We start from the raw sequence: 13,418 nt of genomic DNA on the forward strand, positions 1-13,418 counted from the left end.
GTGCCGGGGGGGGCAGCCCGCGAGGGACAGCGTGCCGGGGGGGCAGCCCGCGAGGGACAGCGTGCCGGGGGGGGGTCAGCCCGCAAAGAACAGCGTGCCGGGGGGGGGTCAGCCCGCAAAGAACAGCGTGCCGGGGGGGGGGGGTCAGCCCGCGAGGAACAGCGTGCCGGGGGGGGGGGCAGCCCTCGAACAGCGTGCCGGGGGGGGGGGGGCAGCCCTCGAGGGACAGCGTGCCGGGGGGGGGGCAGCCCGCGAGGGACAGCGTGCCGGGGGGGGGGCAGCCCGCGAGGGACAGCGTGCCGGGGGGGGGGCAGCCCGCGAGGGACAGCGTGCCGGGGGGGGGGCAGCCCGCGAGGGACAGCGTGCCGGGGGGGGGGCAGCCCGCGAGGGACAGCGTGCCGGGGGGGGGGCAGCCCGCGAGGGACAGCGTGCCGGGGGGGGGGCAGCCCGCGAGGGACAGCGTGCCGGGGGGGGGCAGCCCGCGAGGGACAGCGTGCCGGGGGGGGCAGCCCGCGAGGGACAGCGTGCCGGGGGGGGGCAGCCCGCGAGGGACAGCGTGCCGGGGGGGGGGCAGCCCGCGAGGGACAGCGTGCCGGGGGGGGGCAGCCCGCGAGGGACAGCGTGCCGGGGGGGGGGCAGCCCGCGAGGGACAGCGTGCCGGGGGGGGGCAGCCCGCGAGGGACAGCGTGCCGGGGGGGGGGCAGCCCGCGAGGGACAGCGTGCCGGGGGGGGGGGCAGCCCGCGAGGGACAGCGTGCCGGGGGGGGGGGCAGCCCGCGAGGGACAGCGTGCCGGGGGGGGGGGCAGCCCGCGAGGGACAGCGTGCCGGGGGGGGGGCAGCCCGCGAGGGACAGCGTGCCGGGGGGGGGGCAGCCCGCGAGGGACAGCGTGCCGGGGGGGGGGGCAGCCCGCGAGGGACAGCGTGCCGGGGGGGGGGGCAGCCCGCGAGGGACAGCGTGCCGGGGGGGGGCAGCCCGCGAGGGACAGCGTGCCAGGGGGGGGGCAGCCCGCGAGGGACAGCGTGCCGGGGGGGGGGCAGCCCGCGAGGGACAGCGTGCCGGGGGGGGGCAGCCCGCGAGGGACAGCGTGCCGGGGGGGGGCAGCCCGCGAGGGACAGCGTGCCGGGGGGGGGCAGCCCGCGAGGGACAGCGTGCCGGGGGGGGGGCAGCCCGCGAGGGACAGCGTGCCGGGGGGGGGGGGCAGCCCGCGAGGGACAGCGTGACGGGGGGGCAGCCCGCGAGGGACAGCGTGACGGGGGGGGCAGCCCGCGAGGGACAGCGTGACGGGGGGGCAGCCCGCGAGGGACAGCAATTAGCATCTTCAAAAAGGGAAGACTGATCCAGTCATCCATCTGGGATTTGATGCTCTATTGCTCTGGTAAGCAGTCCTATGTGCAGGTGGAGGGGCACTAGATGGATTATTTTGCACTGACATCCCACAACCCTGAAGATTTTTTTCTACATGTAGATGGACTTTGTTTTATCTCTGATAAATATTGAGCACAGTGACTGATATTGATTGGATATCACGATGTGTTCGATACGGCAGATATACAATATCTGGAATTTTATGTATATCTTTATTTTTTTTTATTTATTTTTTTTTTTTACAAAGTGACGGTTATTTTTAGCTGCCAATGAGGCTTGAAAATCCCAGTCACATGGCCTGAATAATCATCCTTATCCTTGGGATAAAGCTTTGACACTGAATATAAAAAGTAGAAAATTCCTGCACCATCACCCTGAGCGGTCATATTTGATATTTATCCGATTTCACCATACAGATTATTCTACACTCGCCCCTTTCCCCAAAATTCCCCAGGTGCCATCTGCTCCAAACAGCTGCTCCAGTAGATGACATCTGCTGTACAGTTAGGATAGGCCAATGTACAGCACAGGTGAATACATCCCTTAGATACAGGTCCCAGTGGAAGAAGAGATCTCAACTAGAACATCACCTACCTGAATCAGGCCGGCTGCGGGGTTCCGCCTTTTCTCAAAATGCTTCTGTCGGTGCTGCTCTTGGACTTTCAAAGCAAAGCCAGATCCCAGGATGCCCTGTAATACAACAGATCACTGCCACGTCTCCCCATTGGTCATATACACTGATGGTATTATGTATACAATGCCAATACACTCTGCCGCCCTTCACAGGGTCTAATCCATGCTAGTTGATGAAGAAGCAGATTGGGTGATACAGAAGGTTCTATAGTCAAACACTCAAGTTCCTCTGTCTCCATAAAATGCATGTATGAATTTGTAAGAAATCCTAAAAGCCTTAAAGGATCGATCCACCCAAAAAGTGATACTTTAGTTATAAGTGGAGTCTAGTTGGCCAAGACAAGTCCTGTCTTCCTAGACGTCCAAGATGCTCCTACAGTGAGATCTCCTGGCCAAAGTCCCTCACTCTGTTCCTGTCCACCTGGGGGCGTTGGGTGTTGCTGCTGACCCTTGTGTGTCTCGACTCCTCCCGTTACATTCTCTATAATATAAAATAACTATAAAATCCAGCAGGGATGGTGGGAACCACTCATTATAAGCACAGCAGGTGTACAGACCCAGGAACTCGGCACAAGAATGGTGAGAACCCCTCACAGTGGCCAGAGAAGATGTTCACACCCAGGAACTCAACGTAGGGATAGTGTAACCCCTTATACTGGATATATTAGGTGTACAGACCCGGGAACTCAGCACAGGGATGGTGGGAACCCCTTATACTGGATATATTAGGTGTACAGACCCGGGAACTCAGCACAGGGATGGTGGGAACCCCTCAAAATGGGCACAGCAGGTGTACAGACCAGGGAACTTGGAGGGATGGTGGGAACCCCTCCTAATGGGAACAGCAGGTGTACAGGCCTAGGAAGGTTGTGTAGACTCGGCACAGAGATCTCACTAACAAGTCATTCAACAAGCACTAAAATATCAGTTGAGTGGACTAATCCTTTAATTTGAAAGCCTTAATTTCCTGTATAGGTTTTTCACTTAATTCTCCTCTTTCCCATTATCGTAGCCATAGAAACACAGAATGCCTAGCTGACTTCTCATAACATTATAACCTCCTCTAGGCTTGACTTATTGTACAGTGGGGAAAATAATTATTTGATGCCCTTAAGATTTTGTAAGTTTGCCCACTTACAAATAAATTAAGGGTCTATAACAGTGATTCTCAACCAGGGTTCCGTGGAAGCCTAAGATTCCTCCAGAGGTTGTAGGGGTTCCTTCAGCATTGGGCAATTTCTACCTCTCAGATAAGTTCCCACTGGCACTATTGATCTTTTTAGCTCTCTATAAGGTCGTAATTCTTCCCAATGACCACAAGTGTAAGGACCATTCATCCCACTGACCATCACACTATTGTATCATGAGTTGTAGGTTTCTAATTTTTAGCAGGGGCTCCTCGAGACCAGAGAACTATTTCAAAGGTTCCTCTGTGTTGAAAAGGTTGAGAGAGGCTGGTCTACGATTTCATCATAGGTGTATTTTAAATGATAGCGACAGAATACAAACCAAAAATCCAGAAAAAAAGACGATACTTATTTTATAAATCGAGTTGCAGTGCAGTGAGTAAAATAAGTATTTGATCCCCTACCAACCAACAATAATTCTGGTTCCCGCAGACTGACTACAGTAGGTGCTCATGTGGTAGACAGATTAGTCCTGTCAATTTAAGAAGGTGTTCCTAATGACATCTCATTATCAGGGCTGGTGCAAGGATTTTTGACACTCTAGGCGAAACCTAATTTTGCCGCCCCCCGCCTCAACCCCCGATCCCAACTCCAATGCCCTGCCCATGTACACCCCACCTTTTTAATGAGGGGACCAGGCCACACCAGAGGTTTTTGTGTGTGTAAGGGATGCATTTTGTGTTTCGGTGTCTGTGTGTGACTGTAAGGGATGCCCATCAATGCCACTTCACCAATGCCAATCAATGCAGCCTCACCTGTGCCCAACAGATTCAGGCAGTTTCACCAGCGCCCATCAAAGGCAGCCTCACCTGTGTCCATCAAATGCAGGCAGCCCCATCAGCACCCATCAAACGTAGCCTCACCAGCGCCCATCAAACGTAGCCTCACCTGTACCCATCAAATACAGCCTCACTCACCTTTGCCCATTAATGCCAATTCACCTGTGCCCATCAAACGCAGTGACACCCATGCCCATTAATGCTCCTTTACCTGTGCCCCTCAAACAGTTTCATATGTGCCCATCAAATAGTCTCACCTGAGTCCATCAAATACAGTCTCATCTGTGCCAATCAATGCTGCTTCACCACTGCCAATGCAGCCTCATGGGGGGGGGGGGCTCGGTACATACTTGGCATTTTGGCAAATCAGTGAATATAAATACATATACACACATAACATTTGCAAATTGCATGTCATTGTCAATATATATACAATATCATTATTATCTAAGACAGCAACAGTGTTTACTCACCACACACTAGGTGATGGTATTGGGCTCAGCAAACTTGTATCTGAGGACTTGAACCTGTCTAAAATACATGTGTACGCATGTACCTACCTCTGTCTGTGCCTCTTCCAGGCTCTGCCAGGCGCCATGCTATGCTCTCCACTCCAGTGTGACATGGCCAGTCTAGGAGAGCGTCTTCGGGGGAGGGGGTTTGTAGTCATTGGACACACACGTCAGAGCGGAGAGCGTGGGATGGGCTGGTGCTGCTGGACACATGTCACTGTTACTCAGAACTATCTCCGGCTGGGGGGTGGGATGGCCGCTGAAAACTTGTCAGGTGGGGGGATGTGCTGGACAGTATGAACACATATTATGTCACTGATGTGTCAGCGCGGAGACCGGGGGGGGGGACTAGATCGGGGACCTGGGGCGTTGCTTCACACATGTCAGAGGCTCAGAGCGGCTGCCTGGTGTATAGTGCAAGCTCTATGGACAGTGCGGGAGTAGGATAACCAGCGGCTGGCCACCCTAGGTGGCAGTGCGCCCTAGGCGGCTGCCTAGTCCGCCTAGTGGTAGCACCGGCCCTGCTCATTATGTGTATAAAAGTCACCTGCCTGCAGAATCTCTTACTTCCACTCAAACCTCACCATCATGGGCAAGACCAAAGAGCTGTCAGAGGACGCCAGGGACAATATAGTAGACCTGCCCAAGGCTGGAATGGGCTACAAGACTCAGCAAGAAGTTTGGTGAGAAGGAGACAACTGTTGGAGCGAATTTTCGCAAATGAAAGAAATACAAAATAACCATCAATCGCCCTCGGTCTGGAGCTCCATGCAAGATTTTGCCTAATGGGGTACGGATGATCATGAAAAAAAAAAAAAAGTGAGGGATCGGTCCAGAACTACACGGGAGGAGCTTGTTAATGATCGCAAAGCAGTTGGGCCCACAGTCACCCAAAAAAACATTTGTAACACAATATGCCGCCATGGATTGAAATCCTGTAGTGCCTGCAAGGTCCCCTTCCTCAGGAAGGCACATGTACAAGCCCGTCTGAAGTTTGCCAATCTAAATGATTCAGAGAAGGATTGGGAGAAAGTTCTGTGGTCAGATGAGACCAAAACCGAGCTCTTTAGCATTAACTCGGCTTGCTTTGTTTGGAGAAAGAAAAATGCTGACTATGACCCCAAAAACACCATCCCTACAAGTCAAGGTGGAAACATTATGCTTTGGGGTGGTTTTTCTGCTAAAAAGGTACAGGCTGACTTTGCAGCATTGAGGGGCCAATGGATGGGGCCATGTATTGTAAAGTCTTGGATGAGAACCTTCTTCCCTTGTCCAGAAAACTGAAGATGGGTCGTGGATGAGTCTTCCAGCATGACAATGACCCAAAACATACCGCCAAGGCAACAAAGGAGTGCCTCAAGAAGAAGCACATTAAGGTCATGGAGTGGCCCTAGTCAGTCTCCAGACCTTAATCCTATAGAAAAATGATGGCGGGAGCTGAAACTTCGAGCTGCCAAGTGACACCCAAGAAATCTCTAAAGCCAAGGATTTAGAGAAGATCTGTAAAGAAGAGTGGACCAAAATCCCTCCTGAGATGTGAAAACCTGATCACCAACTACAAGAAACGTCTCACCTCTGTGTTTGCCAACAAGGGTTTCTCCACCAATTACCAAATCATATTTTGCTTGGGGATCAAATACTTATTTTACTCACTGAACTGCAACCCAATTTATAACATTTGTATCGGTTTTTTTTCTGGATTTTTGGTTGATATTCTGTCTCTATCATTTAAACTATACCTATGATACAAATTAAACACCCTTCATTTCTTTGTAAGTGGGCAAACTTTTAAAATCTGCAGGGGATCAAATAATACATTTTGCCCGCTGTATGTAATCTGTGTGCTTCACAGACACAGACCAACTATGTCTCTCACACACAAGCTGTAACTCTGGGGGTGAACTCTACCATCTGTGGACCACCTAATTCTCAGAGGGGTGCAGAAGACTTACAGCCGGCAGCGCGAAAAAAGAGACTCCGATCAGCGTGAAGGTGGCTGCAAGAAGCCGGCCATTCCAGGTCGTTGGATACTTATCACCGTAGCCAATGGTGGTCAATGTGATCTACAGAGAGAAGACAACAGATTGATCTCTTACCAATAAAGAAAAGACACAAATATAAGTCAAGATAAAAAATAAAAAAAAATCTGTATATATATATATATATATATATATATATATATATATATATATATATATATATATATATATATATATATATATATATATATATATATATATATATATATGTGTGTGTGTGTGTGTGTATATATATATATATATATATATATAAACTGGATACTGTACTTTTATTATAAGACACGTTTTAAAGCAGTATAAAACCCAAAAATCAGAAACGTCATATTGCAGCTAGTAAATCATTAGATGTGGCGGCTGCATTTGTTTTCATTTTTTTTGTTTTTTTTTTTTAGCCCTTTGTTTTCGCCTGGTGATCTGGCAATAAACACATCTACTGTATTAGAGTGCCCTCCACTCTGGCTGAAGGAGAACAGAAGGGGCAGCAGCATTGTCAGTCTGGGGGTAGGGAAGAGTTAGTGTATTTAAACATAAAAATTGTTACGCCAACATTAAAATTTTATGCCGAGTAAATTGATACCAAACATGTCACGCTTCAAAATTGCGCCCGCTCGTGAAATGGCGTTAAAATTTTACCCTTAAAAATCTCCATAGGCGACGTTTAAAAAAAATTCTACAGGTTGCATGTTTTGAGTTACAGAGGAGGTCTAGGGCTATAATTATTGCTCTCAATCTAACAATTGCGGCGATACCTCAAATGTGTGGTTTGCCCACCGTTTTCATATGTGGCCGCTAATCACGTATGAGGTCGCTTCTGTGCGCAAGCTCATTGGGACAGGGCGTTTAAAAAAATATTTTTTTTTCTTATTTATTTTACTTTAAATTTGGGTCACTTTTATTCCTATTTTATTCCTATTACAAGGAATGTAAACATCCCTTGTAATAGAAAAAAGCATGACAGGACCTCTTACATATGAGATCTGGGGTCAAAAAGTCCTCACATCTCATATATGGACTAAAATGCAATAAAAAAAATAAAAAAATTGTCATTTGAAAAAATTACATTGAAAAAAAAATGGTCCTTTAAGACGTATGGCAAAAGTGACGTTTTGATGTCGCTTACGCCCTGCTATGGTATGGAGAGGGGTGGGGGCCATCTTAGCTCGCTTGTCTCCATACCCGGCCACGGAAAGGTCCCGACCGCCTCCGGTAAGTGGCGGAGGGAGCAGGGGACCGGTGGGAGGCACCTCTTCCACCGCAGATAACTGATCTTGCAGCGAATCCGCTGCAGAGACCACCATTATCGTAAACACGATTGGCTCCTAAAGAGATGGATACCTCGGTTGTGGCAGCAGCAGATACCGTTACTGAGATATCCAAAGTGCCGGCGTATATGTACAGGAGCCGGTCGGCACGTGGTTAATGCATAGAATGTATGAAGATAAAAAGAAAAACCTTCTGCCCTTACAATCACTTTAATATTGCTTTCATTTAAACACCAATAAATATTGCCTTTCCAGATCAGTTTTAGACCAATTAGATCACACACATGAACTTTAATCCCAGTCTTAGTCCGTAGGGTTCAATGTTGAGTTCTGAGAAGACTGTCCACAAGGTTTAGGAGTGTATCTATGGAAATGTTTGACCATTCTTCCAGGAGAGCATTTGTGAGGTCAGGCACTGATGTTGGACAAGAAGGCCTGGCTCCCAGTCTCCGCTCTAATTCATCCCAAAGGTGTTCTATTGAGTTGAGGACTCTGTGCAGACCAGTCAAATTTCTCCACCCCAAACTCACTCATCCATGTCTTTATGAACCTTGCTTTGTCCATGTTGGAACAGGAAGGGGCCATCCCCAAACTGTTCCCACAAAGTTGGGAGCATGAAATTGTCCAAAATGTCTTGGTATGCTGACACCGTGAGATTCCCCTCCACTGGAACTAAGGGGACAAGCCCAACCCCTGAAAAACAACCTCCCACCATAATCCCCCCCTCCACCAAATGATTTGGACCAGTGCAAATGCAAGGACCATTAAGACATGGATGGGCAAGTTTGGGGTGGAGCATCTTGACTAGCCTGCACAGAGACCTGACCTCAACCCGATAGAAAACCTTTGGGATGAATTAGAGTGCAGACTACGAGCCAGGCCTTCTCTCCAACATCAATGCCTGACCTCACAAATACACTACTGAGAGAATGGTCAAACATTCCCATAGACACACTCCTAAACCTTGTGGACGGCCTTCCCAGAAGAGTTGAAGCTGTTATAGCTGCAAAGGGTGGGCCAACTCAATATTGAACCCTACGGACTAAGACTGGGAGGCCATTAAAATTCATGTGTGTGTAAAGGCAGGTGTCTATATACCTTTGGTAGTATAGTGTGAGTAGAACACACTGAGCATGAGCATGTATATACATACATACATACATACATACATACATACACACGCACACACACACACACGCACACGCATCTAAAAAAAAATTAGATCTTCAAAAAGCTAATTTATTTCAGTATTTCAATCCAAAAAGTGGAACTCATATTTTATATAGATTCATTACACACAGAGTGATATATTTCGAGCACTTCTTTCTTTTAATTTTGATGATTATGTGCTTACAGTTAATAAAAACCCAAAATTCAGTATCTCTAAATTATTACATAGGACCAATAAAGGATTTTTAATACAGAGATGTTACTGAAAAGTATGTCCATGTAAGTATAATATGCACTCAATACTTGTCCGGGGCTCCTTTTGCATGAAGTACGGCATCAATGCGGTGTGGGATGGAGGTGTTCAGCCTGTGGCACTGCTGAGGTGTTATGGAAGCCCAGGTTGCTTTGATAGCGACCTTCAGCTGGTCTGCATTGTTGGGTCTGGTGTCTCATCTTCCTCTTGACAATATCTCACAGATTCTCTATGGGGTTTAGGTCAAGTGAGTTTGCTGGCCAATCAAATACAGTGATACCATGATCATTAAACCAGGTATTGGTACTTTTGGCAGTGTGGGCAGGTGCCAAGTCCTGCTAGAAAATGAAATCGGCATCTCCATAAAGCTGGTCAGCAGAGGGAAGTAAGAGGTGCTCCAGAATTTCCTGGTAGAGGGTTGTGTAGACTTTGGACTTGATAAAACTCAGTGGACCAACACCACCAGTAGAAGACACGGCTCCCCAAATCATCACTGACTGTGGAAACTTCACACCGGACCTCATGCAACTCGGATTCTGTGCCTCTCCGCTCTTCCTCCAGACTCTGAGAACTTGATTTCCAAATGAAATGCAAAATGTACTTTCATTCGAAAAGAGGACTTTGGACCACTGAGCAACAGTCCAGTCCGTTTTTTCTCCTTAGCCCAGGTAAGACGCTACCGACTTTGTATTTCTGACGTGGTTTCTGGTTCAGGAGTGGCTTGACCCAAGGAATGCCACAGTTGTAGCCCATGTCCTGGATAGGTCTGTGTGTGGTGGCTTTTGAAGCACTGACACCAGATGTAGTCCACCCTTTGTGACCCTCACCCTCACCCCAAATTCTTGAATCACCCTTTCTTCACAGTCCTCTCAAGGCTGCAGCTATCCCTGTTGCTTGTGCACCTTTTTTCCTTCCACTCAACTTTCCATTAAAGTGGTTGTTAACCCACTATTGTATATGCATGCCATCCCCTCTGTTATACAACGCCAGGTGACCCTGTGCTGTATAAAAAAAAAAATGCCAATTATACCTTTTATATCAGAGCGTCTCCCAGCACTCATGTGACTCCTCAGCTCTCTCCTCTGCCCGGATGACAGCTGTAGTGGGCGGGGTCAAGCACTGCCACTGATGTCAGCCGGGGAGGAGTAGGGTTGCCACCTTTTCTTCAAGCCAAACCCGAACACTTTAGCGGGGCACATTTTTATTCGTAGTATACACTATAGGATTATAAAAGACCTGAGACACCTTTGGGTGCCCCAAGCAGAGTGGTAATGCAGCATGCTGCGGCAAACAGTGGGTGTGGCCAAACTGTTTTTGCTGACATCATGCCCCCCCCCCAGTGATGCCAAACCTGCCCCCAGACAGCGTCCCGCAGCTCACGAATGGCAACAGATGTTTGTGTGACTATCTCAGTTACTTGAGGAGCCACAGCTCAGTCTAAATAATGTGTCCGGGTTTCAGGCAGACTGAAACCTGGACACAAGATTCCAAACCCGAACTGTCCGGGTGAATCCTGGACAGGTGGCAACCCTAGGGAGGAGAGAGATCCGAGGAGTCACGTGAGCACCGGTAGACGCTCTGATATAAAAAGGTATAATCAGCTTTTTTTTTTTTTTTTTTTTTTCTTTTTTTTTTTTACACAGCAAAGGGACATATAGTGTTATATAACAGAGATGATGGCAGGCTTGTACAAAAAAAGATATGAGAGCAGCAGGAGGGGAGGATAGTGGAGTGGATGGAGCTGACAGGCAGGGAGGACAGAGGGGGAGGGGAGAACAGAGGGGGACACAGGAGAGCAGAGAGGAGAGCTTCAGATGACGGAGGCACGTAAACCGACCACAGAGTCAGGCCTCAGCAGCCATGATAAACCGTGGTCAGTTTACAGGGGGGAGGGTAGAACCAGGGAGGATCAGCCAGGTATTTAAGGTGATACAGGGGGGCCAAATTACACAGCACAGGCACTGGTGCTGCATAGCATGTTTTAAAGGAACAGGATCATTTTTTTTTCTGTTTTTAGGGCAACAAACACTTTAACCACTTACCGACCGGCTCACACGCCAATGTACGTTGGCAGAATGGCACGGACAGGCAAATGGGCATACAGGTACGTCCCTTTAAATTTGCCGCCGTGCCATCGTGTGCGCTCCACCAGCGGCATGAGTGCGTGCCGGTCAGAACCTCCATGGGTCCGATCGAGAGTCCCACGGACTCGATCGCCATGGGGATACCCGCGATCGCCTCATGGGGAGGAAGAACGGGGAGATGCCGATGTGAACAAGCATCTCCCCATTCTGCCTAGCGATAGTGTCACTGATCTCTGCTCTGTGTGATCGGAACAGAGATCAGTAACGTGTCATAGACAGCCGTGCCCCCCCCCCCACAGTTAGAAACATGCCCCTAGGACACACTTAACCCCTACACTGCCCCCTAGTGGTTAACCCCTTTACTGCCAGTGTCATTTACACAGGAATCCGTGCATTTGTATAGCACTGATTGCTGTATAAATGACAATGGTTCCAAAAATGTGTCAAAAGTGTCCCATGTGTCCACCATAATGTCGCAGTCATGATAAAAGTCGCTGATCGCCGCCATTACTAGTTATAGTAACGCAGTGCCAAACCACAAAAAGTGGTCTGGTGTTTGGCCTGCAAAGTGGTCCGGGGCTTAAGTGGTTAATATGCTTGGATACAGCACTCTGAACAGTCAGCTCCTTCAGCAATGACCTTTTGCAACTTACCCTCCTTGTGAAGGGTCTCAATGATTGTGTTCTGGACAACTGTCAAGTCAGCAGTCTTCCCCATGATTGTGTAACCTAATGAACTGGGAGACCATTTAAAAGGCTCAGGAAACCTTTACGAATGTTTTGAGTTAATTAGCCGATTAGAGTGTGGCACCATGGGTCTACAATATTGAACTTTTTCACAATTTTCAAATTTTCGGAGATACTGAATTTTGGGTCTTCACTAGCTGTAAGCCATAATCATCAAAAAAATAAAAATAAAAAAATAATGGCTGAAATATATCATTCGGTGTGTAAAGCATCTATATAATATAGGATTTTCCCTTTTTGAATTTAATTACTGAAATAAATTAAACTTTTTGATGATATTTTATTTTTTGAGATGCACCTGTACATGTATAGTCAATCGTCTATATAGGCTGCTAAGATATATCATAGATAATATTTTTAATTCTTTAAAAATGTATATATAAAAAATATGAGAGAGCGATCTCTCTCTCTCTATATCTATATATCCATCGCTATATCTATCCACATAATATATATATATATATACACATACATACACACACACACACACACAACAAATTATATATATATATATATATATATATATATATATATATATATATATATATATATATATATATATATATATATATATATATATATATATATAGATAGATAGATAGATAGATATGGATATAGACTTATATATAATTACTAAAGACTTCACGCAATAAACATAAAAACTGTTCCAAGGACTGAAGGGAGCCTGGGGCAGCACTTACTCCAGGAAAGGTTAGCACATTTCAGTGCCTCTATTAAAAGTAATTTTTTGTTCAGATCAGATTTTTGTTCCATTTTCTGGGGATGCTCTCCCTTTACTCACTGTCCCAATGACAGGGAAAGGAAACACCCAAGGTGGATAATGACAATAAGAGTCTGATTAGGGTTATAGTCATCCTTCAAACACTAGCTGCATTGACACCTGAGCGTATTTTTTTTCTGGCAGAATGTCGTGCGTTTTTTGCTGCAATTTTGTAAAGGTCAAAGGTCACCAATGTAAAAAAAAAGCAGGAAAAATGCCTGTAATCTGCCTAAAAAGAAGCTTTTGTACTTTTTTGAGCTTCAGGTAACAAAATGCGCAGATGTGAACAGGTACCATTGAAATGTATGGCATTTTGCTTGTTGGGCGTTTTTTGGAGCTGAAAAAGCTCAGGTGTGAATGCAGCCTAAAAGGAAAAAAAAAAAAAAAAACTCTTTTAGAGCTGTGACCCCACTAGGCCATTTCCCTTCACTTCCTGCTTCCGGTGTCATGGGAAGGGAATCTTACGTCATACAGATTGTCCTCTAATTTCTTCTGTAGCTCTGATAGTCACCCAAACAAGAAACGAGGGAATCTCCCCAAAGGGGCGCAGACAGCCATACAAAGCTTACAGAGGTCTTACCCTTCTACAGTTTTGGCTGTAGTTCC

At 47.4% G+C, this 13,418-nt stretch overlaps 1 protein-coding gene across 6 annotated transcripts in view; it reads right to left on the minus strand.

Annotated features, from left to right (window-relative positions):
• The window catches only part of KCNQ2 (potassium voltage-gated channel subfamily Q member 2), a 113,479-nt gene that overhangs the window by 57,362 nt on the left and 42,699 nt on the right, over positions 1 to 13,418 (minus strand). For all 6 annotated transcript variants that reach the window (XR_013263606.1, XM_077460359.1, XM_077460356.1 and 3 more), the window contains exons 6-7: positions 6,430 to 6,540; positions 1,961 to 2,056 (exon numbers count right to left, since the gene is read on the minus strand). Coding sequence is in view for 5 of the 6 variants with exons in the window: in XM_077460359.1 (XP_077316485.1) it covers positions 1,961 to 2,056; positions 6,430 to 6,540 (207 nt within the window). In the remaining variant the exon portion in view is untranslated. The remainder of the gene's footprint in view (positions 1 to 1,960; positions 2,057 to 6,429; positions 6,541 to 13,418) is intronic.

This window comes from Lithobates pipiens, unplaced genomic scaffold (genome assembly GCF_037356315.1).
Source record: "Lithobates pipiens isolate NorthernLeopardFrog02 unplaced genomic scaffold, aLitPip1_a1.2 Scaffold_28, whole genome shotgun sequence".
In the NCBI taxonomy this organism is placed as follows: Eukaryota; Metazoa; Chordata; class Amphibia; order Anura; family Ranidae; genus Lithobates; species Lithobates pipiens.